Source organism: Glycine max, chromosome 11 (genome assembly GCF_000004515.6).
Source record: "Glycine max cultivar Williams 82 chromosome 11, Glycine_max_v4.0, whole genome shotgun sequence".
NCBI classification, from domain to species: Eukaryota; Viridiplantae; Streptophyta; class Magnoliopsida; order Fabales; family Fabaceae; genus Glycine; species Glycine max.
The window spans coordinates 10,514,135-10,540,190 of record NC_038247.2 but is presented as its reverse complement, the minus strand read 5'-3'; the positions used below and the strand labels follow the sequence as shown (position 1 = coordinate 10,540,190).

The following is a 26,056-nucleotide window of genomic DNA, read 5'->3' as shown; positions in this document are numbered from 1 at the left end:
TGAAAATTTGAAAAAAATTTATGCAACAAATTTACATATTCTATGTAATTATATTCTACATTTTAAAGAAAATTATTTTTAAAAAATTGTTTAAAATTTTTAAATTTTATAACCCAATAAACCTAACTTGATTACTACTGAGTTGAGTTTGATAGAAAAATCACTAAAACCGATTCAATCTAATTCTATATATTTTTAATTGAGTTATGTGATGAGTGTCTCTAAATTGGACCCAAGACAAAGTGTGTACACTCATACTATTTTATAGTTAATGTATATTCATTAATATTTTTTTGTTGATTACCATTAAACTTTTTTTATTACACGAGTTATTGAAATCAAACTATACTTCTAATTACAAAAATGATTACTAAAAATAGTTAAAGGCAATGTTACATGATACTACATCTAAGTTTGTCTTATAATTTTTTTATAAATATTTTCTTATCGTTTGAAATTTAGTAAAAAGAAAAATACACATTCATTCTGACAAATCTTCAGTATTTTTTTTTATAAATTGTAATTTTAATTATAAATTATCGTTACACAAAATATTATCATTAGAACACAAGTAATAATGTGTGATTAAACTAATCTTATATTTTATAATTTAAATCTGAAGATACCATATTCATCCAAATCTAGTAGTATTTGTTTTCCATTTTACACAACACAACCCACACTCCTGTCTCTTCAATCGTTTGAGTTTGAGTTTGAATTTGATTTGGACGAGGTTGGAGGTTTGCAATTTCCTTCGGTTGTGACCTGTGAATCCGATTGTATTCTGAATTAGGGTTTAAGCTTTACACACAGAGATGGGTAGCCCCTCGAAGAAGAACGAAAGTAAGGGGTTTTTCGCCGCCGTGTCTTCCATGTTCACCAGCGCTGTCAACCGATCGGTCAACGGGTACTTCATTTTCACAATCCCTTTCTTAAATTTACCTCAAATAATCAAAATTCTATGTGCCCAATTGTTTCAACTTTCAACTGTCGTTTCATGATTGGATTCCTAGTTTGAAAATGTTCCCTTTTTTATCATGTAATTGCAATGCTTACACCGAAACATTGTTGCTTTGCACAATTGTGTGCATCATCCTGGATAATACTTTACTTTCATAGTTTCATTAGATGGGGAGAAGACATGGCATGTTGCTTAAAATTTGATGTTCCTAATCAAAAGAAATATCAACTAGTCAAACACATTTCATAGAAAGAACAAAAACACTATTTGGAGGAATAATAAAATAACTAATAAATCTAAGAATTTCAGTCAATTCTAGCAGCTTCCGAAATGCCTGTCAGTTTCCTTACTAAGATTTGCAATGATTTGGAGAGGAATTTAAGCTAATGATATGTTTTTGTTTTGTTTCTAGGCTTAGTGTAGAAGTCATAAATCCAGAGGGAGGTAAAGAAGATTCGGAGGAGGAAGCTCAGAGAGGAAGATGGAAACAGGAGGTGTTTATTTAATTTTGTTCATTTTTTGTGAAGTTTTTTTAATTTCAGGCTTTTTCTATTATTACTTTATCTCCAACTCCTTGTTTGCACAATTAAAATGCTCTCGGAAGTTACCACCCCCTTAAGTTAAATTGTTTGTGTTGTTTTTCAGTTTTATTGACTGTTAATGATAAGGATGCTGACATATTTTTTGGTTTTTTTTTATGATTTCCCTTTTCTCTTCCTTGGCATATGCCTCATTCATACGTGCTCATATTCTGAACATTATTATCTCTTTTTTCTCCCTTTGGCTCTTGTATATAAAGGAAAGAGATGGTTACTGGAAGATGATGCAGAAGTATATTGGCTCGGATGTAACATCAATGGTGACACTACCAGTTATTATATTTGAACCAATGACTATGATTCAGAAAATTGCTGAGGTATGCTAACTTTTAGTTTTGCCATTGTTGATGATACCTGAATTTGTAGTGTCAATTGATTGAATTTGAAATTGCTTGAAATAGTTGATGGAGTACTCCTACTTGTTAGATCAAGCAGATGAATCAGAGGATCCATACATGCAGTTAGTTTATGCAAGTGAGTTATTTTTTCCCTTTTTATTTTCTCTTTTAACTCTTTTCCCAGTCGAATTGAAAAGTCATCCTGAGGATATAGTTTTAGATAAGAATGAATGGCAAACCAGAAGCATTCTAACTAGTTTTGATCAAGGATTTGTTTACTGACCTCGAATATCTCCACTTGTTGGAGTTCTTGTTCTTCAATCTTCCTGTTGCATTGAAGTAACTATAGGCATGCGTATTTATTCAGTGATGTACTTTATGTAATCATCACAGCATCATGGGCCATATCGGTGTACTTTGCGTACCAACGAACCTGGAAGCCTTTTAATCCTATCCTTGGAGAGACTTATGAAATGGTTAACCATGGTGGAATTACATTTCTTGCTGAACAGGTATCTTTTCAGTATGTGATTCTCATGGAAACTCTCTGGTGCATGATTTCTACTCACTTTCTCTCCTCTGCGTGTCTTTGAAATATTCTGTTCTCTCTTGTGTAATATACTAGCATTTGGAAGAAATATTAATTTCTTCTCCTTTCTTATTTTGTAAGGTGACTTGGGACTTAGCTCACAACAAAGTATATGGGTTTTGTTACTTTTCTCTCTCTGTGTATATAAATAAAATATTTTAAATTTCAGGTGAGTCATCATCCCCCAATGAGTGCTGCGCATGCCGAGAATGAGCATTTTACATATGATGTGACTTCAAAGTTGAAAACTAAGTTTTTGGGAAATTCTGTTGATGTTTACCCTGTTGGAAGGTGACAAATATATTGCATTTGTTTAGTAGATTTCCTCTGTTATATCGTCTTATTCTTCTTGTTACTGATGTTGTTTGTATTATTTCAAGTTCCAACTCTGGTTGCTGCATTCAACTATGACACTCTTACTGAAAGAGTTTTCATGTCATCTCTATTATCTTAAGAGATTTTAAAGTATTTTCAAGCAGGGTAGAGACATTTATGGTGGGTATTTGATGAATATGTGGCATATTTGTTCTAAGCTAATTATAATGCTTTCTTAGTCCCTATGAGTTTGCCAATGTAGGTTCCATAAAGAATCTTGATAAACTGTGGCATTAGTCTATTAGATTCAATCTTATGGTAGTGCATTATATGGTTATGCAACAAAACAATTCTTGATTTAATCCTAGTTGTTCTGATCTGAATTATCCTGTTTTGTTGTTATTTGCTATTTAAAAAGGACTTGTATGTTTGCAGAACTCGTGTGACCCTTAAGAGAGATGGTGTTGTCTTAGATTTGGTGCCACCTCCTACAAAGGTTAACAACCTCATATTTGGCCGAACTTGGATTGATTCACCTGGGGAAATGATAATGACAAATTTGACAACTGGAGACAAAGCTGTACTATATTTTCAACCATGTGGATGGTTTGGGTCTGTATCATTTCTGTTTCTGCTTTGTTAAAAAGAAATTAATACCTTTTAACTAGTTTGTACCAGTTCTATAATTCTATTTCTATATTGGATTTAGATTTCAACATTTGAGCAATTTTATTAGTCTATTACATGTTTGACTTCAATGTATAATGAAATTGAAATGATTTTCTGGGTAATATGGCGATAAAAATGTTCATGTTTCACCTGACTTTGATTTGATTGACCACTATTTGCTTAGCAATTTGTGCCTGTTAAAACTGAGTTATTTGAAAATAATTGAGTGGACCTGAATTTTGTTTCCGTTTCTGCCTTCATTTAGGATTTCTATATTTTACTTCATTTTTCTCCCCTTTATCCATTCAGCTTTTTAGATATCTTACTATTGTCAATATATCTAACCTTTAATTAGGACCTATTTATTTCCTGATCTGTTGTAGTGCTGGTCGATATGAAGTGGATGGATATATTTATAATTCTTCCGAGGAGCCTAAAATATTAATGACAGGGAAGTGGAATGAGTCAATGAGTTATCAGCCCTGTGATTCAGAAGGAGAGCCTCTTCCAAACACAGAATTGAAAGAGGTGATGTTTTAATAAAAAATCTTCAGAATGAACTTGAGAATTATTTGCAATTAAAATTCATGTTTCATAGGCATCTTGTTATTTTCTTGGTCTTATTGTTTGATGACAAATAGCACCTTTGAAACTTCGGTTTTTAATGCAGCCGAGTGACATTATGTTATCCATGTAGTGACCTGACCTAGTGGGATGAGACTTTGTTGTTGTACTATGTGAAGATAAAATCATTGCCTATCTTGTCATGCTTGGTAGGTTAGAGTTGAAGGACCCAGCAACTCTACATGTTCCCCCAGCCCCTCAAAAGAAGAAAAGAACAACTTTTCTCTTTTCTCCTCCTCCTACCAAGCCTGGAAGTGGTGACATTGGACTCACAAACTTTCCAAATATTTCTATTAGTTTAATTTTTTTTCTAGTATAGCAAATAATGTTTTCTAATTAATCTATGGTTGTTCCCTTTTCCTTTTTAAAAATCCGGAGTTTTTACTGGTGATTTTGAATTTATCTTTAAAATGCTAATAGTTTGAACAAACTTCATGATGTGATGCAAGAAGACACTGATATATTCAAGTATCTTTTGTCAGTTTCTTACACATATCTATTGACAACATGCATAATCCCTTACAATCCAATTTTTTAGTGTTTTTTGTGAATTCATTGATTAGAAGTTATAACCATTGCAATCAATAGTCTGCCATGTCACTTGGGATAAAGAAGTAATTTTTCTTATACTTTGCTGATATATTAACTGGTGACAACACTAGTACCTTAAAGTTCCTTATCATTGTCATTTCCTCTGATTTTATTCTGCAGGTTTGGCATGTTGCTGATGTTCCCCAGAATGACAAATTTCAGTATACACATTTTGCTCATAAAATAAACAGCTTTGACACTGCCCCTAAAAAGTTGTTGGCGTCAGATTCTCGTCTACGCCCAGATAGATATGCACTCGAGATGGGCGATCTGTCAAAATCTGGGGCAGAAAAGAGCAGGTTACTGACCCTTTCTTTTGTTTCTCCTGTCCCCTTGTGCCCAAAAATTTAGCATAGCATTTTAGAAGCACTAATACTAATGTAAAATTGAGTAACAGACAACAGCTCAACATGATCTATATCATCTTTATTTATTCATGATATCCATTTAAATAATTTTGCTGGGGTGGATGGAAATTCCTCTTGAGTAGGTCGGGGTTCGGTTTTGAATGACCATGCTGTTGCCTTCTGTATTGATATGATGATCTCTCTCTCTCTCTCTCTCATGCTCAAGGGAGTGGCAGTGACTAGAAATTAGAACCATTTTATATACTACTGAGATTTTGTTAGTCTTCTCTGCCTCTGTTAACCCCTCTCTCAAATAGAAATGGGCTTAAGTTTCAACAATCATCAGAGAGATGCTGTTAGGTTGTTTCCCAGGGTATTTATCTTTGTTTTGTTTCCTTTCAGTTTGGAGGAGAGGCAGCGTGCTGAAAAGAGAAGCCGAGAGGAGAAAGGGCATAGCTTCACACCAAGATGGTTTGATTTAACTGAAGAAGTGACACCAACTCCTTGGGGTGATTTGGAAATCTATCAATATAATGGTAAATACACTGAACATCGGGCTGCTGCAGATAACTCGGGAAGCATTGATGATGTTGATGTTAAATCAATTGAATTTAATCCATGGCAGTATGGTAATTTGGTCACGGAATGAACTAGTTTCAATTTGCTTTTGGTTTTTGGATGCTACAGCTAGTTCATGTAACTTTTTTATTGATACATAGAATAAATCTTTTTTTTGTGTGTGGTTTTGTTTGCTTGTGTACGTTGTAATATCTGCAGTTCTCTTTCTGCCTAGGTTAGTATTTTGATTCCATCACGCAGAATGTTCTTTTGTTTTGAATGGATGGAAAACGTAAGAGTTACCTTGAACTTGTATATATCCGTTGCTGTCTTGTGAATTTTTTTAGGCAGTATTAAACATGCAAAATATTGAAGGGTTCTCTCAATAATTTGCCTGGTGCAAAACAGTTGAGCTACCATATAAACAGGAGTAATTATTCATGGACACCTGAATGATTCCAAGGGAGAGAAAGAGAGACAAATATAGATATGGTAGGTTATATGATATTATAGAAAGACAGATATAAAGAAAAATCATATGTGCTGATGAAGTATTGGATATACATGACCTTGAAAGCAAAGAAAGGGTAAGATGCGCAATTCTAAAAGTTAAAATAGGCATACGAGTATAGAACAGGAAAGCTCATGAGTCTTCATATCCCAAGATAAATAATGAGCAGGTTTGATACTTATGAAGCCTGTGGCAGGCCATGTACCCAACCCTCAGTTAAAACTTGAAAGCTTGAGACCAATACGTATATCACCTGAGTGCCTTGCGGGACTCTTAGTCCAATGATTAATATACCTTTAGCCACTTTTTTGGTTTGATGAGAGAGAAAGATTGTTTAATCAACAACAGATTTGATTACCCAACCCACCTTTAGCCGTCTGAGCAGATTGTTTTGATGAGCGTTTATTTTATCAATGAGAAACGAATTGTCAAAAAGTTTATAATAACTTAGGGACATTCTTAACAATTGAGTTAGACGACCATGGGAATGTGTAGTTATCCTTTGAAAAATTGCACCTTAGGGGGAAAAAATGGGAAAATTGAAGGTAATTTCTTTACGTTAATTTAAAGGTTTAGGCTTTATTGTAACAGAAAAAATTTAATATACATATATTCACACCCCAAATATAAACCAATACCTCCTCCCCTCTGTCCTTAGTTTTCACTTTTCTTGCCATGTTTGTTTAACTTTTAGCAAACAAGGCACAATCCACTCTGCGCAAATCTGATAGCTATAAATAAATAAATCACCGACCTGTTTTCAGGTTAGGTTCAGATCAAGAGTGGAAGTGCCCTTTCTTGTTTTTAGGTTTGAGAATTTATAATTGTAAATTAATTTTGTATTTTTTTAGAAATTAGTGAGAAATAGGAAAACAATAAAGATAAATATGTCATAAGATGGATGTGAGAAAGAGATAAAATAATGAATTATAAAAAAATGTACAGATTACAGATATTATAACTCTTTAATGTCAGCCTTTTCTTTTCTGGTTATATAAGGTAAATAATCCACCTCCCACTTCTTAATTACCTTTATCAGTAGCTGAGTGCAACTAACATCAACTTAAATTACTACGATGGATCATAACCCTTGATTGGTTTGACTAAATAAATGCAATATTTTCAACCCTACATTAAGAGCATCTTTTAAGATCATAAATTAATTAATCACATGAATTTGTAACAATGTGTTTGTTCAATCGGTCCCCACCTTTTTCCTTTCCTGACACCATTACCTTGTCTGATTTGAATGGTAGGTTGTACTTGTACATAACATGATCCCAAAAGGGTGCACTCCCCTGAACTTCAAGGCACTTGTATTTTGTATACTACTATTACTAACCACTTCATTCTCAACTTTTCTTCTTTCTCCTTTTTTTCCCATTGGATATATGTGATTGAGATCTGAATGTGACTTCTACGTCAAGTAAATTATATTCAAGTTACGTGACCTTCAATCTCCCTCCAACTCTACACTTGATGCCTAGCTCCCATTTCCAAACTCCTTCCCATCATATTATTATGTAGAATTTTTTTCCTTTCTCTAGCTCACCTGATTTTACTCCAGCTTAATGTCAGTTCATAGGTCACAGTCACACTTTTGATTGACCTAGGTCCTAGGTTGGTGTATTTATTTTTCGTGACTTCTTTGAAATTAATAAAATTTATATTGAACTGCCATTCTTACCTGTCTCGGTATTTATTATCGGAATATGGTATTACATAAAATATATATTTCTAAGTGGTGCGGAGAATCCAACAAAGGTAAGAATTTTGAAGAGGATTGGGTTGTATACGAATATGTAATGACAGCAATTTTTTCATGCAATATATGATGAAATGGTCTTGACTTTTATGTATTCTCTTAATATTAATTAGTGTTTACAATCAGCTTCAGATTTTATTCAATAAGTTTTCTTTAATCTTTATTGCTTGTTTTCTCTAGCCTCTAGGGGATGAATTATTTGGATCCAAAATTCACGGGGGTTGATAACATTTGCCGTGAGCTGAACCCAGATCTGTATCTAATGATTCCACCATGGCATATTCTTTATTTTATTTTTAAATATTTTTTTATCTAACCATGACATCATTTTTAAATAAGACAAAAGGTAATAATGAAGTAACATCTCATATTTAAGTGGTTTAAGTCTTGTGAAAAAATAATTGAGAGGAGAGAACCCAATTAGAGATCCATAAATCTATGAGTATTTCATATTAATAATATAATAAAATAAAATAAAAAAATACAAAAAGCTATTCCAGCTTTCTTGGGGAAGGAATATGGATTCCTTTGCCTTCAAATTAATACGAAGTGGCCTAACACGCTATCTCTTTCGTGGGCCAGCTTGCATTTCCTCCTAATCACGTGCCACAGCCCTTTCCCAACCAAATTGAATTGGTAAAGGACAAATGCTTTTCAGTTTTTTCCCTGTTTTTTTGTAACACAGTTTTAAAGTCCAAGATAATGTTTGTAATAATTTTATATATTTAGAATTGGTTGAAAAAAAAATAAAATAAAGTATAATATATATATTTTGGAAATAAACAATGCCACTTAAAACTTATCAAAACTTAATAGAGAGTTGTATATAGCTACATAGCGACGACTACAAAGTTATCACAAAATGAATTCTGATGCACACATTTAATGTGTAATTGACTAAGAATAACTGATTGTGTTATATTGTAAGACGGCAACATGTTTTACGTTCCAAGGTTGCCTGTTTGGTTGAACTAACTTTCTCCAAAGTGATGATCAAAATTTAGTTTCTTTGGTTTGTGGTTTGTGAATGAACTGAACTAACTCTTATGTAACAGATCAAACTATCTCCCACTTGTGCGCTGATTTATATAAACATTTTTATTAAATCCTTCTAATGATCATTTGACCATCCCATTCTTTTATATATAAAAAACTCCTGTGAGTCAGTAAGTCTGTCTTTAAATACGTAAGTAAAATTTATTTCTAGATTTAAATTTTAGAAAGTAAAGATCATAATGCGAAATAAATTATACATAGCTTTACTTACTTTAAAATGTCTTTAATAAAAAGAGTTCTGATACTATTTCTTTGAATAAATGCGTAAAATGATATATGCAAGGAATATATACAAGTAAAAGTGTATTAAATATAAAAGATATAGTTAATATCATCTAAGTTGAATAAATACTTTATATGTATGCATATTTTTTCATTAAAAAACAACTTGTTATATTTTCGTAAAATTTTTTTATTTTGATTCTATGTAATTAAGTTTAGTATTTTCACAATTTTTTTTTTTTGAAAATGTTTACAATAGTACGTACTACATTTTTTTAATAAAAAAATCAACACTTAAAATGAAAGTGGGTAATAATGTTCTAAAATATATCATTTCCATTCTTATCTATAACACCAAAATATTTATTACATCGAAATAATTAATTTAATTGATAATTATAAATTTATTTTTTTCATTAATATTTCTCTCTTTTTAAAATTATCTTTGTGATTGATATTTATTATTTTTTAAAACTATTTATTAATGTATTCATTCTCTTTTTTAATTAGGATTTATTTTAATATAAAAAAGATTATTTGAAATTGAAGTGTGATAAATAGTAACGGAGGCGGAGTGTATGACTTTTTAAACTGTGGATAAAATCAAAGAGACGCATTCCCAAACAAGTGTGTCCATTTGAAAATGACGTCACATTATCTCTACATTAAATAACTAGAGGATTGGATTACATGAAGCACTTTTGGCTAAAATGAAACAAAGGACGTGGTTCAACCACTCTCACACCGCCACGTGTAAGGATAAACCCAAGTCCTTCTCTCTTGAGACCGACACATGTCCACATGCCGCATTATATTCAATTTTTCTGACTACCATTGTTGCCTACGCGCTAGAGAGGGAGCGTGAGAGATGAAAGAAAGAATATAATGGATATTTAAGATTTAAAAAGAAAAATTGGGGTGTGTTTATCAAAAAGATGGGTGTAATTAGCAATTTTCTCTGATAAGACTAAATTAACCCATCTTAAGCAGCTGTTAGTAAATAAATGAGACTATTGAGATAATTTTCTGTGTATATCAGTAAATAAAGGAGGCTATTGCGATAATTTTCTGCGTATATAGTAGATGATAGTAACAAAATAAACGGAGGATTACACTGTAATGACGTATTGAAGGAGATTCCCCAAACGCCGTTATGTTGAACAATTCCCTCTCATTGGTCTTGAAATTTTTGTAAACGCCAAATTGACAATGATACGTGATAATGAGTGGCGATTATAAATTAAAGTAACAATGCTTCACCACACGTATGCTATAGGCTTTGCCGTTGAATTGGATTGCATGTCATCTACAATCATCACACAGATTCCTATCTATTAAGTTTAGATTAGTTTTTTTAGCAGTGAATTAAGTACAAGCAATAATGATTTTACATATACTTGAAAATGCACATAACCGGATCTCTAAGACTCTAATTATAAACAAACTACACTTCATACAGTTGCTTATTCAACCACTTAATTAAACAAACAATTAAGTTTTGCTTTCAATATTTTATCATGCAGAAAACTAGTTTAAACGTGGGAGATATAGATTATACATTTATATATAGGAGATAACTATAATAGTTAAAAGTAGTTATTTATGAATATGGTGATGATTAAATTAGCAAGTCTCTCCTTCATTTATAAGTAGGGTTCTATCATGTTTCTCGATACTAAACTCATTCTCTCTATTCAGTAGTAATTATATTTTTGTGTTACATAAAAGTTTAGAAAAGTTGGATTGCAGGAGCAAACCGGTACATTAGTAGTAATTATATATCTATATATTTTTATACTTCATTTACTTTATGAAAAGAAAACACTTGAAAATGTTTACTCTTTGATAGATCTAGTAACCTCGAAAAAAGTTGTAAAATTTAAACTAGTAAATATTGAAAATTTTTCATTTAGAAATATATTATAAAGTGTGACAACAATTTATTTAGTATAAAAATTTGTGTTTAATTTTTTTTTTAAAATCAATAATAGTGTTACATCACAAACGAAATTAATTTCTGATGCAATAAAATACTCATAATTTTTAAATCAAGAAAAAAAAACTTTTATGAATTATAATACAAGTACAGTATTTTTTTTTTTTTGGTGCATACAAATATTATCCTTAACTCATAAAACCAGGTGGTAATACATGACTAAAATCTAAAAGCATCACGCATTGACGCTTCCCCCACCCACCCCCACCGGCTTTGGCTCGATGTCATGATGCCACCTAAAATACCCCATATTATTATTATAGAAATCAAATTCAAAATAAATAAAAAAAAATGGCCATAGAACGGAAAATAAAATGAAAATAAATAAATAAACGAATTTTGCAGTTACCTACTTAGTACTTACCCAACGTTTTTCACTTTGAACCTGCTATATCCGGTGAACTCAAGTGTAATAACCGGTAGGACCGGTGGGCAGGGGTGGTGGTCATATAATGCGTTGGGGTTTAAGCAAAGGATGGGTTATGGGTAGTTTCTCAGAGGGTTTTGGAGATTCAAAGCAACAAATTGTTTTCCTTTTCTCTTCAATTCATTTTCCTAAGAGAAAAAAACAAACCGAAATTTCGAGCAAAATGAGAGAAATTGTTTCTGTCATGGAAAACTAGTTTTTTTTTTTTTTTTTGTTAGTTCACTTCGGATTCTCCGACAATTCGCCGATCTTACATTCGCCGGAATTTCGCTTCGTCTGGTTAAAATCGCGACCTCTGAACAGCAGGTGAGGATTTTTTTTCCGACAACGCATGTAAAGTTTTTATTTTTTCTATGACTGTGATTTTGATTGCTACCGGATAAAAAATTAAAAATATTGGAGATTGTGTCGTACGGTTATTTTGCGACTTCAGAATTTTCCGTTTACTTTTTTTTTTCTTCAGTTGGGTCTTCGATTGTCTTTGGGATTTGGATTTGGATTTTGTCGGGTAATTTTGCTTTTGGTTATTTTCTGAGATCGGTCTTCTTCCGTTGTTTCATAGACCCCTTCTATGATTTACGTTTGAATTTTGTTTACTTTTCTCATGAACGTTCTCAAATCTCGGTTATGAGGGTTTTTTTTTTTTTTTTCTGAATTGTTTTGTAAAGTTTCCTATCTGAATCTGAATCTGTTTTCGTTGTGTAATCCTGTGTTCTGAACGTGATTTTCTCGTCGCCTTTGTCATCAACGTGCCTGGATCCGGTGGAAGTTACTCAATTAGCTTCCTCTGAATTAAGAGGCTTAAGGATATGGTTGGAGTAATTTTCAACTCTCAAAGATTGCGTTGCAAGTAATGGTGTTTCTACCGAATCTGGTTCTGATACTGCAAAAATGCACTTGCTTTCTTTATAAATATTGATATCTACAAAAATGCTTGAAATCATAGGGATGAAAACATGCACTTTTTTTTATTGTTTTTTTTATGGCTAAGGTCTTTTAAGGTTTTTTTTTAGATGCCCTACCAGGTGAACCCAATTGCTGTAAGGGAAGGGTGGGATTATGCAAATTTTAGTCTTTCTCTAAGATGCTTACTTTGTCATTTTAAACGAAATTCAGTAATGTAAATTGTAAAACATTGTAAAATACTTAATATTTATTTGTACGGGTACGCTGTAATGTATCTGAGCTTTTACTTTGGTTGTTTACTCTCAGGCTTTCAAATTGAGTGCTCATTTATCTGATCACGGGTCTTGGATTGCTGGTTTTTTGTGTTTGATCCATCTATTTTGGCATGGTTCCTAAGATATGGTATTGCAGAAAAGGTTAGAGTACGGATTTAATGGCTATCAGGCTCCGGCCATGCCGCGAGCTTCCCGATCAACTAGGGTAAATATCAATATGTTCTGCTTCTCATGTGTGGCTGGTTATTAATTACTATCAATTTGCTTAGAGATTTCATGAAAACAATTTGTATAATTATTTTGTTAAAATGTTTCCTAGAGGAGGGCTAAATTTCGAAGAGCAGAAGACAATCAAAAGTGTGCATTTGACTTATTGGCCACCGTAGCTGGTAAACTATTGCAAGAGAGAGAGAATCCAACCATGTCTAGTGATACATCATTAGAAAAGGATCAGTGTGGATTTGTCAAAGAGTGCCAAGATGCAAATAAACCATCCAAATCTGAGATTTCTGATGAAGGAAGTTGTGACAACAGTGGTTTCTCTCGTCTTTCTTCACAAACAAACAAAAAAAATTGCGGTTTGAAAGAATTCACACATCTTGCAATTGATGGTGATGTAGGGATTGCTTCTATAGTGACAAGTTCTAGTTGCTTAGAGAGGTTCATTGCAGAGAAAATGGTGGATAGCAATAGCCATTTCAAAGTGGAAAATGTTACTAGCAAAGTTAATTTAGATTTTTCTGATTATCCAAAGGATAGTGATTTCAAGTTAGATGGCGATACCAGTAAAGGAAAGGATGAGTTGCATAAATTTGAGAAGGTGCCAATTGGTAGTGGGATTGACATGTGTAATTTTGAGGACCCTTTGGATGTAAATCCTCCTGCATTGATCAGTTTAGGTGGCAATGCCAAATTGTCTGGGTATAATGATAGGATTCCCTGTAGCTTGTTGTCCAAAAGTCGTGACAATGTACCAGTAGTTAGTAGAGATGATGATGAAAACTCTTCTGGGTGTACTCACCCTATAAATACTGAAACCAAGTCCTTTAGGCCAAAGACTTGTATAGGTAAAAGAATGGCTTCTAACTTTCAGAAAGTTGCTGAAAAAACAAAGAATTATGCACTTTCTAACAATGGTGAGTCTATTCTTATGATGAGATTACTGGCCCTCTCGTAGTCTTATTTCTTTAACCCTCATGCTTAGCTTGTTCACTGATATTTTAAAATTGGAAACATGGTAATTTTAGATGGAGATTGGAAGCGAACTTACCTCAGCAAGAGGAACTGCAATAAACACCAAAGTTCTCAGATGAATATTCCTTTCAAAAAGAGGAAGCTTTTTAATTATCGCTCTGTTGCAAACTCTAATGGATTGATCAGGAGAGGTGGCATTTATTATTCACCTGAGAATTGTATGAATCAGGATGGATGTGATTCACCACCTGGGATGCACAAAGGTATCCTTCCATATGGCTTCCTTCTTATACGGCTTCCTTTGTTTCAGTTTGATTTTTGTTTAACCTCTGAACTTACGGATCTCTGGAATCTTTTTGTTAAATAAAGTCCAAATCTTTCATGCAGACCCTGGAATGTCATCTTTGGAAGCATGCCAACATCAGACGTTACGAAGCATAGGTTCTCATGGTATGAGAAGATTGAGGGAGCAATTCTTTATGTATTCTTTGACTTGATCGATATCTTCAAAGGGGTTCTTACATGTAAATGTCTTTCTTTTAACCAGTGAATCTTAGGATCAAGTCATTTAGAGTGCCAGAGCTTTTTATAGAGGTTCCAGAAACTGCAACAATTGGGTCCTTGAAGGTATAATAGTTTTATATTTTGCCATTCACATACCATCTTCTTACTATTTTTAGATGTTCACGAGGAATGTCATTTGTGTAATTTATAAGTTGCATTTACATTTCAATAATCCATTGCATTTGCATGTATCTTCTACTCAAGTTCAGTTGGGCTGTATTTTTTACAACATTTTGGTCTGCAGAGGACAGTGATGGATGCAGTGACTGCTGTGCTTGGAGGTGAATTGCACATTGGTGTTTTTCTCCAGGGAAAACAAGTTAAGGATGACAGTAAAACTCTACTTCAAACTGGAATTTCTCATCATAACGAGTTGGATGCTTTGGGTTTCACCCTGGAGCCTAATTCTTCACAAAGCCTACCGATTGTATGTGCTTCACATTCTCCTCGTCCTAAAGCTGACATAACTGAGCCTGTAATAAGGTAATGCTTAACCTCCAAATGAAGCTAGATGGTAGGAACTGGGGTTGTCAGTTAGTGTTGCTGTTTCTTTGTACTTGAACAGGCTTAATCATTCCTGTTTCTATCATCATTGGCATATTTTTGTATAAATTATTTCAGATTTATATCTCATAAAATATTATTTATTTATTTAACTTTTGTATCTAAAAATCATTATTCAGGTATCCCTCCAGTCCAGCTGTAATTCATCAGAGGATTCAAGGCAACTCTGACATGTTACCTGAGCATCAAGTAACCAGTTTAGGTAGACATTTTGAAAGTGACCATGATTCAGCACCTTCTCCTGTCAATGTGTCTGTTGACAAAAATATGAAAGATTCCAAAGAACTGGTTACTGTTCCTGAAATGGATGAGGAACTAGCTATGGTACCTGTACACCAGAAGCCAAAGCGATCTGAGATCGTCCAGCGTCGAATACGCAGGCCTTTTTCTGTAGATGAAGTAGAAGCACTGGTTCAAGCAGTTGAAAAACTAGGAACTGGAAGGTAAGATTTACATTAGACTTGGTTTGGCTTGACAATTATATTTAATGGGTTGTGTGTGTACTCTATCTTGTTGCTAGTATGTGGGTGGTAGATAATTGTCTGTCTGCTGTTTTTTCAATGAGTAGATGCCGGGAGAGATTCCCTCTAACAATCCCTTTACATCTTGTTTTTATTTTCTTAAAAAATAAAATCAGGTGGCGTGATGTTAAGCTTTGTGCTTTTGATAATGCAAATCATCGGACATATGTGGATTTGAAGGTAAAAACCTTTGTGACCCTTGTGCAAGGCAACGGCAATATATTTTACTTTATATGTTATGCTTAAATGACTCTTCAACTATGGTAACCAGATATTACTTGCTTGCCTAGGATGCTCTTTCGGTCTTTTCGGTTAGCATGTCTAATCTTTTACAAAAATGAAAATAGAATTTTATGTATAAAAGCTTAAGGTTTTAAATAATATTTTGGTCCCTATAATTTCTACCCATTCAGATTTTGGTCCCTAATCAATCAATCCCCATATTGATCTTTATTTTGATGAAGTACTAGTCCCCTATAGTTTCCATTTATTAGGGAGCAAGACACACAAAAATGAAAATATAGCCCCATTGATATTCAAAAAAAGTGAATCATAGAAATCAAAACCTAAATGAGTACAAACTATAATGTCCAAAACCCTTTTCAAACCAAAACATAGTTATCCTGCTGTTTCTTCTTTTCTGTAAAATCTACTGCAAGTTTGCAAGATAGTGATAGAATCTAAAAGAAAAGAGGAGGACCACTTAGATGATCATAATTTTGGTCTCCTTACCTAACTCACAATCACACGGCAGAGAAATGTTTTACATGTGATTTGATTTTTGGGGTTGTGCACAGGATAAATGGAAAACACTGGTGCACACGGCAAGAATATCCCCTCAGCAAAGGAGGGGTGAACCTGTTCCCCAAGAACTTTTGGACAGGGTTCTAGTGGCCCACGCATATTGGTCCCAGCAACAGACTAAGTCACAGCACAAGCACCATCCAGAAACTGAAACTGTCTTCTCCTTTTAATAATAATAAGGGCCAGGGTCAGGGGTTGTCAGCAGCAAGTGGCCATGTGGATGATGAGGGTGCCTTGGTTTCTGACTTTTGTTATTAGTGTCTTTTCCTTTTTTGCTTTCAATAAAACATTTATGAAGCCTCTCTGTTTATCAACCATGTAAAAAGTGATGATGACATGCAAAATGTAAAAATTATCTTTGCTCATGATGTGGATGCTTCCCTGTGTGGAGAGGCTGCTGCTTCTTGTAAATTGATTGATGTAATAAAGTGCTCGCTAACACAATTCTTTTGCTTGTAAATATTTGAAATTGTTCTGTATAAAATTGTTATGGTTTTTTATTGCTTGATAGTTGAAATTCACATTTACAACTGACCTATTTAATTTCTGAGGATATTTGTCACCAATGGAAGACGATGAAGTTGTACACAGCCAATTAACGTGGACCTGTTTTGGAAAGCAACTGAAGTTTATCGGAAAATTCAATCATACAAATTTGTACTTGTAAATATTTTGATGGCATAACCGAATTCTTTCTAGAATTTTGAATTTGGATAAAAGGTACGAAATTATTATTATAAAGTACAAATTCGTGTGAATTTTCAACAAATATTTTATAAGGAAAAAAAATGAAAAGATGAAATGAATTAAATTTTTTTTGAGGTTAAAGGCTATATTTGGATAAAAGTTGAAAAAATATTTTTAGAATTCCAATACACATTCTTGAATTCTAAACACAAAATGAAAAAAGAAAAAGATGAATTTGTCAGTTCAGGAATGGAAATACTTTTGAACTCCTTCAATTGACATTCAGACATGCACTAAATCATCATCGTATGTATTTTAATTTGGAAAAATCTAATTCATTCAAACATACAAAGTTACTTTGTTGTTTTTTTTTTTTTTTTTAAGTTTCCTTTTCTTTCGAAAGGAAGACAATCAGAAAACTATACATCCACACAAATATTATCCATCCAAGTCACTTATTTCCACTGCTAAAGCAATATCAATTATCAAACAAGGAAGGTATACTTCATGATTCATCCCCAATTCCTTTTTTTTTCTTTCACTGCTAAAGTACTATCAAACAAGAGGTATTTTTATCACACAAACAAGATTCTTGTACATGTTTGCCATATTTATTTATTTTTATGGCTACATAATTAAATCAGATCTGATAGGTAACCTTTTTTTTTTCGAATATCTCTTTAAAAAAGAGGATCCTTTGACGGGATATTTACGATAAAGTTCATGAAGAGAATTAATGTTAGATTGCAATAATGGAGAAACATGTCATTGCAATATTAGATATTGTTGGTTTACCTATCAACATTTTTTAATTTCTAGTCAAAGGTGCACACAAAAATCTATTCTAGAAAATAGAAAAGAGCAATCTATCTTATATCCATCTCTCTGTTATCTCTTTATAAATGAATGCAGCTATCGTTTTCCCTAACATTGACAAGGAATAGTTGTATTGAGCAATGGTGAAGATTGTGACTGAGGCAGTTAATATCCATTAATTCAATGAGTGGCTTATAGAATTTCAACATATTCCAAATTTTTTAGCTATGGAATATTCCATTTTAAAGTAATCCTCATTCCTAATGTCATATTCAATTAAAAAAAAAAAACAAAACGAAGGATGGGCTTGTCAGGCCCACCTCAGTGAGGAATATAATAAAATTTTGATGATAATATTTATACATTTGTATAATTTTTTTACTGCTCTTTCATGAAGTATTTTAAAAAAACAATTGGGGATGAAGCAAGAAGTACCTTCGTTAAATTAACTACAAAGGCATGCAGCAGTAATGTTTTTTTGTTTAGTGGCGGCTAATTCCATAAGTACAGGAAAAAAATTAAATGAAACTTAACTACAAAGGCATGCACTTATGCAGCAATCAAAAAAAAAAAAAAAAAACTACAAAGGGATGCATCTTAATATCTTATATAGGGTCGGATCTCAAATATTCTATACTTAATTTAATGAATCTCTTATTTGAGACTTACACTTTGTGAGAGGTGGTTGAGAGAAAGTGGCTCAATTAAAGTCAATGTACATGTAACCCACCTTCACTTGAATCATATAAATAAGACGTTCGTAACTCATTTAATTATTATGATTTTTCTTCTTAATTACCTACCGATATAAACCTTAACTTAAGCATTGAAATACTTTTGTAAGTATCTATCTCGCATTAATTCCACCGCTTGGAGCTACTGAGGAGTAGCAACACCGCCACGAGGAGGAATTATTTGCTGAAGGGATCCACATGACCAATGCTACACCCATCTAGCTAGCTATTGCTAATGATCATTGTCATGCATGACAAGGGTGAGAATACGTCGAGTTGCTTGTATTCATTTAAGATTTGATTCGGTCGATTTATTTAATAAAAATGTCTAATTCAAGTTTTTTTTTTGTTTTTTTTAATTAAATAGACTAGGTTATAGATCTTAAAAAAAGTCTATTAAATTTAATGAACTCACCCATTTAACAATAATATTTTTAATATGATATATTATATTATAAATAATTTATTTAAATTACAAAATAACTCATTTTTTATGTTACTTCTAATCCGATAGTTATTACTAATTCTTTTTTTTACACATCCTAATTGTCTGAGTTTAATGGTATGTATTGATTGTGTAAGATAGTTTTATATTATTATTTAATTATAAATAATTATTGATATAAATTTTAAATAATTATCACAAAAATCAATAATTTTATCATACATAATGAATTACGATTAAATGAAAACATAAAATTATTTAAATGATTAGTCTATAACTTTTTCTCATTCCCTATTCCCTAATCTGACTCACTAAAAATCTAAAAGAGACTAAATAGAATTAGAATCCCTTAATTCCTCTTCCTCTGTGCAGCTAGTGTTCACGCTTCATTCAAGTTGGGTTTCTCATTCCACGTTTCATCCCCGTTAGACACGTTTTGGTTGGGGTTATGATGTATTTGGATTATGAGTAATGTTATATTTTTTTGCTGTTACGGTGTTATATTTATGATGTTACAGGGTTATGGTACTAACTGGATTTGTTGATGTAGTTTTTTTACTAATAGATAATATAAAATGGGCCTCTTAAAAGTTGGTAGGTCAAGTCAAACTTATATAACAGATGATAATAACAGATCATAATAGATCAAACTTAAATAAGATATGATTTAGTTCAATTCATTTCTATCCTAATGGTCAGTGATCAATTGCTGAAATTAATATCAAATACTATTAATTAATGAATATAAATCAGCATGTTGGCTTGGATCATGAACAGCTATATATATATATATAATACTTGAAAATATATATGGGGCCTACAACATTACGAGGATTGATATCAAGTTTAAAATTCAATGGATTGGAGAAGGTTTTCCTCATCGCTATGAAAACTAGGAGATTGTTGGAAACTGGAATATAGTTCAAAATATGATTAGATTCAGATCTAAACTTCGTAGGTACTCGAACGAAGTAACGAACCATTAAGAATCATAATTTTTAAGTCACCATTGCCTGCAATAAGGGTCTCGCAATTTAGGTATAAACCTTTGGAATTTTTATTTTCTTTGTCGCTTAGCTTATTCAGATTGTCCACAACGTCAAAGTGGACCATATTATTTCAGAACCTGAAAAAATATTTGTCTTTATCATCGTATTACCACCAACCTTGGTGCAACTGTACAAGAAATAATTTGAATTAATTAAGAAGCTTCGCGGGTCAAATTTAGTATCTCACCAATGTCACGCGATAGCTGCTGGTTCGATTCTGTAATTCACAAAGCTGGTCCCATTATAAGAAACTAGTAATTTAAGTTCGCAACAAGAAGAAGGGATTTATTATTATTATTAGGGGGACCGTTCCTCTTTATATATTTTTAAATAAAAATAAAAAAGAAAAAGAAAAAGAAATTAGAAGTTAAAATAAAATAACTGATAACATGAGTAATGGATAGTTATTAGGGGAGACCGACTCTCGAAATGAGCAAAGTCAAATTTTACTAGGTTTGAACTCAATTTGAGTTGAATATGGAAGATTTGAATTTGGCTCAGTCATAGATTTTTTTAGAGGCTCCGCTTACATACATAACAGTCTGACTTGGCCTACGAACTTATTTAAAAGCATGTTTAAAGACGTCTTTTGACCAATTAATTATTTTAAAACCTAGTGAAATACTAACTAAAAAAAGAAACTTATAAAATTTCGTATAAGTAATGTACAAATCCAAAAATAATTGATAAATAAAATCATATTGAATTCAAGTTCTTAAAACACAAAGTATATCAAAAGAAAATGAAAAAAAGAGAGCATAATATTAAAAAATATATGAATTAGCGATGATTTATACTAATATAACCAAATAAAAATATTTAAATTGTCTGAAAAATATCTTTACAAAATATTCTTTTCTTTGGAAGTATTAATCTAGTTGCATTATCCTTTTAACTTAAGTCTTTTTCTTTTTGAGAATACTCCACCTGTAAGTAAACTCTCTACGCACTTCATGTCATTTCATCCTGTCATTCATAACTATTATTATTATTATTTAAACAAACCGACTTGTCAAACTTAACAAACTTTTTTTATAGTTTGACTTTGACTTTTTTATTTAAAAAAACTTTTTAAAAAGCTTGAACTTGACCTTTATAGTAAACAAGTCATGTCGAGCCGAGCCTTAAATAGGTCGAGCCGAAGACCCTTAACTAACGGCTCGACTCATTTCCATCCCTAAGTGAAAGTGGTGAAAGTTTAAAAATTAATAAATGATGAAATTATCTAAAACTTGTGGACATATTTCATTTATTAATAATATAAATTATTATTATTATTGTGAATGAGTAACTATGTATGTATAAGAGAAAAATATGATTATTACATCAAACAATGGTAGGCTAGGCTGTATGAATTGTGATTTGAAGTGAATTTTATTTGTTATGTCAAAGATTAGAATTTTCAAATTATTAAGAATGATTTTACTTGATCACCCGGGTTCGAGGGCTATATAGTCACACAATTAAAATGACACATTTTTAAAAAAGTAAAATGTAGTATTTAAAAAAATATGATAATTTAAAAGAACAATAGTGACTCTCATATTTTAAAATATCAGCTATACCCATGTGACTTTTAAATTTACATTTTAAATGAATAGTACTGTATCGGGTTAAATTACCACTTTGATGAAACAATATGTTTTACCGAATCAACCTGCAGGATGCAGCAGCAACACTTTTTATTTTTTAATATAAACAAAAAAATTAAGGTAAATAATCTATTTAGTCCTTATTTTTGCTGACAATTTAGTTTATGAATTATGTATCAGCTGACAATTTAATTTTTATATTTTTAAAAATAATTAATTTAGTACATAAATATACAAATGTTATAATAAATTAATTCAACTATTAAGTATGCGTTATTTCCTTTAATATTGATGGTGAGGTGGTACTTCATCATCATTCATCAATGACATGACAAATTCACGTAACAAATGTGAGTTTCACGCATTTTAGCTAGGTCAAAGTAGGTCAAAGTAATAGTTTGTCAATGGGATTTTTTCTTTTTTGAGTGTTTTGTACGCGTTGTCGTTTCTTATTCTTCTCCTTCTTGTCCTTTGCATTGGCAGTAGCTAACGATGCGACATGTTGACGAATGGTGGCGGTTTGTTTTTGGCTACCGTTTGAAAATGATTGTTAACAACTTGTTGAAGATGAACGACGATTGGTTAAACGTATTTCATTTCATTGTATTTTTTTCTACACCTACGCTTTGATGATGTTGTGTTTGAATCCTTTTACTCTCTGTTTGTGACAACTTAAATGGGTTGCTAATAAACTAGCTGAGTAGTTAAGAGTACAGAAGCAATGAAAGCATTAAGTCCAAATTGAGGAACATGTGTGCCGTGGACTAATATATTAGTAAGTAGTATAGCTTAAGTATTACTTTGTTGCAATAAATGATAAATAATACTATTTATCGACAAATTAAGAAAGAGAATCAAAAGAGAGAATTACATCAATAGTATTGTAAAAAGGTATTAATTCAGGTTAACTTTGTGAAAAGAAAAAATGAAATGTGTTGGTAATAACATCATACACTTGTAGACGTATTTTAAAACAAGAACCAGTCACTAAAGACAATGGTACACGTCAGTAGGAAGGAAGAAGTTTCTGTTGCAGAACAGCAGCAGCCACCTTAGCCTTCAAAGGTGCAGAGGCCAAGCTCTCTCATGTTGGAACTGCTTTTGCTTGAAGACGGGGTTTTGTTTTGGGTCTCAACATTCTATGAATCTGTCTCAGTTATTATGACTCTTGTCTTCGCCCACCAACGCAAACATATTCCCAATTCTCACTCACACTCACAGGTTGCTTCTCTCTCTCTCTTCTCTTTTATTTGTTATTTTTCACATCATTATTATTACTTAACAAACCATCTTTCTCTTTTTCTTACCTCTCTTCCTTCTTATGTCCATCACTTGTGGAAACTCACCTGTTTAACATAAATTACCTCCAAATCACTCATTCCTAGGGTTACTAATGTTCCCTCAAGCTTCCTTAACACATGCTACCAATTATAACTTTTTGATTCTTTGCACATGATTAAATCCTTGTTTTCAAAGTTTTATTTGTTTCACCGCTTCTGTCTCTTCCACTTTTCATGTCTAATTACAAAATGATGTCAATTGTATGGTTCTGATTTCATGGGGTTAAGGTTAACAAACTAATTTCTTTAATCCACAGTGTTGATTGATAGAAGGGGTGAATTGAATTTTGTCACCTTGATGGATCCTCATTTGAAGTCCAATTTCATCAATGGTGTTAAACCCAGCCAAGTGCCCAACACTGTCGATGTAGAGGATCACTCCTTTGACCCTGTTAATGGGATGATGAAACCCTTTGATTTTGGATTCATGGATAACCGGTTTCTTATTTCGCCTGATCCAAATGCTGCTCAAAATCCCTTTTCCTCGTCCACTGATGAAGACTATCCATTGGATGAGATTGATTTTTCTGCCACTGTCCTACGCTACATAAACCAAATGCTTATGGAAGAGGACTTGGAGGCAAAGCCGTGTATGTTCCATGATACCTTGGCTCTCCAAGCTGCTGAGAAATCATTCTATGAGGTCATTGGTGAGACATACCATTCTTCTTCCATCCAAAACTATCACAACATGGACAGCCCCGATGAGAGTAGCTTCAGTGGTGCAACAACTAGCACTAGTAACTCGTTTGAGTCGCAATGGAATAATGTTGATCTTGCTGACTATAAGCCTTCCATACTGCAAACCACTTTTCCTGCTGACTTTGTTTTCCAGGCCAGTTCGATCCAATCTTCAATGAATACCACAAGCAACTTTGCTGTAACCAATAGTCAATTCTTGGCAAGTTCCGTGGCTGGATTTTTGGATCCAGGTTCAACAAACTTGTTTAGCAAGAGTGAGTCTGTACTGCAATTTGAGAGGGGTGTGGAGGAAGCCAATAAGTTCCTGCCTAAATGGAATCCTTTGGTTTTTGACTTGGAGAACCCATCTTTTAGAATGGTTCCCCCTCAGCAGGTGAAAATTAAGGCGGAGACAGAGAGAGATGAAATTTCTGCTGAGTCAAGAGGAAGGAAGAATCATGAGCGGGAAGATGAAGAAGCAGATTTACAAGATGGGAGAAGCAACAAGCAGTCAGCTGTGTACATTGATGACAGTGAGATATCAGAATTGCTTGATAAGGTCCTGCTGGGCACAGGGTGCAGAAATGAGCAAGCTCCTTCGTGTATTGGTCACGCAGACCTTCCTAATGGGCCATCCTTGGGTAAATTAGAAGAAACAAACAAGTCTGGTGGTGGGAAGAGCCATGTTAAGAAACAAGGCAGCAAGAAGGAAATTGTGGATCTGAGGACATTGTTGATTCTATGCGCACAAGCTGTTTCTTCTGATGATCGCATGTCTGCTAATGAGTTATTGAAGCAGATAAAGCAACATGCTTCTCCACTGGGGGATGGGACTCAGAGGCTGGCCCAATGCTTTGCAAGTGCCCTTGAAGCACGCTTGGTTGGCACCGGAACTCAGATTTATACTGCTTTATCTCACAAAAGAACCTCTGCTGCAGACATGGTGAAAGCTTACCAAATGTATATTTCAGCCTGTCCATTCAAGAAGCTTTCAATGATTTTTGCAAACCATACAATTTTGCATTTAGCCAAGGAAGTTGAAACTCTTCATATTATAGATTTTGGCATCCGTTATGGCTTCCAGTGGCCAGCTCTTATTTATCGTCTATCAAAACAACCCGGTGGGCCTCCCAAGCTGCGCATTACAGGGATAGAGCTCCCACAACCTGGTTTCAGGCCAGCAGAGAGAGTCCAGGAGACGGGGCTTCGACTTACAAGGTATTGTGATCGCTTTAATGTTCCATTTGAGTTCAATGCCATTGCACAGAAATGGGAAACTATCAAAATTGAGGACTTGAAGATAAAGGAAAATGAACTTCTTGTTGCGAATGCTATGTTTCGATTTCAAAATCTACTTGATGAGACAGTTGTGGTGAATAGTCCCCGGGATGCTGTTTTAAAGTTAATAAGGAAGGCAAATCCTGCTATCTTTTTACATGCTAATGTCAATGGGAGCTATAATGCTCCATTCTTTGTGACACGGTTCCGGGAGGCCCTTTTCCATTATTCTACTTTGTTTGATGTGCTTGATACCAATGTTGCTTGTGAAGATCCAATGAGGTTGATGTTTGAGAGAGAGTTCTTTGGGCGGCAGGTAATGAATATTGTAGCTTGTGAGGGTTGTGAGAGGGTTGAGAGGCCTGAGACATACAAGCAATGGCAGGTTAGGAACATGAGAGCTGGATTTAAACAATTGCCCTTGGATAAACATCTCATTAACAAATTAAGATGCAAGTTGAAAGATGCGTACCACAGTGATTTCATGCTTCTTGAAGATGACAACTACATGCTGCAAGGTTGGAAGGGCCGAGTAGTTTATGCTTCCTCCTGTTGGGTGCCTGCATAGGCCTTGACAATGTTCTTCCCAAGGTAGTTAATTAGGAGAAGCGTTTCATGAGTTGTAGGGGAGACATGGACTTCCAAAATTCTTGTGGTTGACATATTCTAGAAGCTGATCCCTGCTAATGTAATGACATAGCATAGTTCAATTTCAGTTCTCAGAATATTTTTAAATTGGTCAAGTCATAAGTGTGTGTATAATATAACTGATAACTGGTGCTATGTGAATGACATATTTCAATGTTGAACAATTCCTTCTTGAGTTCTTCTGATAGGCACTCATGAGCAGCAGAATCCTGAGATTGTGAGATTTTAGGTCTAAAATTTGAACTGGTTTCTAAGTTTGTATATTAAGTTAATATTTTATTCTGTTCAATTAATTATTTAGTTAAAGGGAATTTTACTTTTTCAATTTCCTTACACATGCCGTTGTAAAAAATAGTTGTTCTCTTTATTTTTCACAATTTGTTTAATGAT

At 33.2% G+C, this 26,056-nt stretch overlaps 3 protein-coding genes across 6 annotated transcripts; all 3 read left to right on the top strand.

Annotated features, from left to right (window-relative positions):
- The first annotated feature begins 597 nt into the window (after positions 1-597).
- On the top strand, positions 598-5,778 carry LOC100808070 (oxysterol-binding protein-related protein 3C-like). The gene is made up of 10 exons (NM_001254015.2): positions 598-907; positions 1,374-1,455; positions 1,761-1,877; positions 1,962-2,034; positions 2,292-2,410; positions 2,657-2,778; positions 3,238-3,414; positions 3,855-3,999; positions 4,807-4,985; positions 5,436-5,778. The coding sequence occupies exons 1-10, from the start codon at positions 816-818 to the stop codon at positions 5,680-5,682; spliced, it is 1,353 nt and encodes a 450-aa protein (NP_001240944.1). The 5' UTR covers positions 598-815; the 3' UTR covers positions 5,683-5,778.
- Positions 5,779-11,606: 5,828 nt separating this feature from the next.
- LOC100797436 (telomere repeat-binding protein 5) lies at positions 11,607-16,840 on the top strand. Of its 4 annotated transcripts, none has more exons than XM_014764040.3 (11): positions 11,607-11,874; positions 12,338-12,418; positions 12,781-12,954; positions 13,069-13,885; positions 13,997-14,206; positions 14,313-14,393; positions 14,491-14,570; positions 14,752-14,990; positions 15,191-15,514; positions 15,709-15,772; positions 16,390-16,840. In XM_014764040.3, exons 3-11 carry the CDS (start codon positions 12,874-12,876, stop codon positions 16,564-16,566), a joined length of 2,073 nt encoding a protein of 690 aa, XP_014619526.1. In that variant the 5' UTR covers positions 11,607-11,874; positions 12,338-12,418; positions 12,781-12,873; the 3' UTR covers positions 16,567-16,840. The 4 variants fall into 4 exon arrangements, with proteins under 4 accessions (XP_014619526.1, XP_006590983.1, XP_040862662.1 ...); XM_041006728.1 differs by having other exon boundaries at positions 11,608-11,874; positions 14,331-14,393; XM_006590920.4 differs by lacking the exon at positions 12,338-12,418.
- Positions 16,841-22,462: 5,622 nt separating this feature from the next.
- LOC100796903 (scarecrow-like protein 14) lies at positions 22,463-25,966 on the top strand. Its single transcript, XM_003539035.5, has 2 exons — positions 22,463-22,940; positions 23,317-25,966. Exon 2 carries the CDS (start codon positions 23,358-23,360, stop codon positions 25,584-25,586), a length of 2,229 nt encoding a protein of 742 aa, XP_003539083.1. The 5' UTR covers positions 22,463-22,940; positions 23,317-23,357; the 3' UTR covers positions 25,587-25,966.
- The last annotated feature ends 90 nt before the right edge of the window (positions 25,967-26,056 follow it).

Bases quoted from the DNA above. Each gene is read 5' to 3' on its own strand.
- LOC100808070 (NM_001254015.2), top strand. From the start codon at position 816: ATGGGTAGCCCCTCGAAGAAGAACGAAAGTAAGGGGTTTTTCGCCGCC. The intron at 4,000-4,806 runs GTGATGTTTTAA...TTTATTCTGCAG, and splicing joins CAAACACAGAATTGAAAGAG to GTTTGGCATGTTGCTGATGT. The intron at 4,986-5,435 runs GTTACTGACCCT...GTTTCCTTTCAG, and splicing joins TCTGGGGCAGAAAAGAGCAG to TTTGGAGGAGAGGCAGCGTG.
- LOC100797436 (XM_006590920.4), top strand. From the start codon at position 12,874: ATGGTATTGCAGAAAAGGTTAGAGTACGGATTTAATGGCTATCAGGCT. The intron at 14,991-15,190 runs GTAATGCTTAAC...ATCATTATTCAG, and splicing joins ATAACTGAGCCTGTAATAAG to GTATCCCTCCAGTCCAGCTG. The intron at 15,515-15,708 runs GTAAGATTTACA...AAATAAAATCAG, and splicing joins GAAAAACTAGGAACTGGAAG to GTGGCGTGATGTTAAGCTTT.
- LOC100796903 (XM_003539035.5), top strand. From the start codon at position 23,358: ATGGATCCTCATTTGAAGTCCAATTTCATCAATGGTGTTAAACCCAGC.